The sequence below is a fragment of the Notolepis coatsorum genome (genome assembly GCF_963971535.1).
Source record: "Notolepis coatsorum genome assembly, chromosome: 16".
Classification (NCBI taxonomy): Eukaryota; Metazoa; Chordata; class Actinopteri; order Aulopiformes; family Paralepididae; genus Notolepis; species Notolepis coatsorum.
Genome location: NC_140180.1, coordinates 75,800,577 through 75,802,201, shown reverse-complemented (window position 1 = coordinate 75,802,201; position 1,625 = coordinate 75,800,577). Strand labels below are relative to the sequence as shown.

The following is a 1,625-nucleotide window of genomic DNA, read 5'->3' as shown; positions in this document are numbered from 1 at the left end:
CACTGCTCTATTTGTACTTCACACACGGATTGCACTTCTTAGTTTTGAATAATACATTATAATAATATAACACGGTTGACAGAATACCAACCACGATGTTGTTATGTGTTGATTCTAAGGTCGAGTGGTTAGCAGTCAGCGGTCCCCTTAAAGCTGAGGTCCGGCGGTGTAGCTGCTGCCATGGGAGCGCTGTCAGAGGAGACACAGATCACGGCGGCTGTTGACTGGAACGTGGCCCTTCTTCTCTTCCCCTCCTCTCCTCACTCCTTCCCTTCTTTGCTCTGGTGTTCCCAAGGCACGGGATCGTTTTCCACCGTGAGCGACCCGCCCTCTCTCTCGTGCCAGAACTGCTCCACGTCGAGCCGAACGATCCCTTCTCTGAGGCTCACCTTGTCGGCGTCTCCTCCTCCTCCTCCTCCTCCTCCTCCTCCTCCTCCTCCTCCTCCTCCTCCTCCTCCTCCTCCTCCTCCTCCTCCGTCTTCCTGGGGCTGAACCTCTCCCCCGGGTCCCTGACTCGAGCTCGGGCTCGGGCCCCGGTCCTCTCTCGGCTGGCAAGAGGTCTCGGGTCTGGGGCAAGGGGACTGGGGCGCCGTGGGGTTATGGGGCCCCAGTTTAGGCTTGGCCGGAGGCGGCTTGCGGAGGGTGAGACACCTCAGGAGCCCCAGGTAACCGTCCCTGAACTCTTCGGAGAGGCAGAGGATGATGAGGGGGTTCACCAGCGAGAGGGAGAAGGTGAGCAGCTGAGCGGAGAGGGAGAGGAGGAAGGGAGGAGAGGAGACGTAGGGCTGGGTTCCCTCTCTTCCCCACTGGCGTTCCCACACCCACACCACCCACTGCGGCGCCCAGAGGATCGCCATGGCGACGGTCAGGCCGAAGAGCATCAGGGTGATCCTCCTGGACCTGATCTGGGTGTGCAGGTTCTGCGTCTTGCTGGAGCGCCGCTGGCAGCGGCTGTAGGCCTTCCAGAAGTAGAGCAGGGTGACGCTCAGGGGCGCGCAGAACACCACCAGCGGGTACGCCTTCACATACACGGACATGAACCCCTTGGCCTCCGGGGGGACCACCAGCGCGCACACCGGGCCCCGGCTCTCCCTCTGCAGCGTGGCGAACAGCCAGAGGGGGGCGGTGACGGAGCAGGCGGAGAGCCAGGTGAAGAGGAACACCACCAGCATGGAGCCCAGGTGGACGCTCACCTGCTTGGTGGGGTTGGAGACGTAGCGGTAGCAGGCCTTGGCCATGACCGCTACCGTGAAGCTCTTGGCCGCCATGCAGGACTGGAGGAACCAGTCGGCCGTCTTGCAGACCGCCCAGCCCAGGGTCCAGCTGGCCTTGGAGTAGGCGGTGGCGCGGAAGGGCAGGGAAAAGGCCAACACCAGGCCGTCGGTGAACATCAGGTTGAAGATCAGGGAGTTGATGAGGGAGAGTTTGCCCTTGTGAGCGTTGGACACCAGGAGGCCCATGGTGGTGAGGTTGCATGCCAGGCCCAGAACACAGATGACCCCCAGGAGGACCGCCACCAGCATCTGCAGCTCCCAGGGGCCCAGGTTCTGGTAGGACTCCAAGGACCACCTGTCCATGGAGCTGTTCACCACCGTAACATTCTTCACACTGGAAAGCTTGTCCAT

The 1,625-nt window shown here is 61.8% G+C and overlaps 1 protein-coding gene across 1 annotated transcript; it reads right to left on the bottom strand.

Annotated features, from left to right (window-relative positions):
* Positions 1-260: 260 nt before the first annotated feature.
* Positions 261-1,625, bottom strand: gpr151 (G protein-coupled receptor 151; the record flags this gene model as incomplete). Its single annotated transcript, XM_084332091.1, has 1 exon — positions 261-1,625. The coding sequence occupies one exon, from the start codon at positions 1,623-1,625 to the stop codon at positions 261-263; it is 1,365 nt and encodes a 454-aa protein (XP_084188217.1).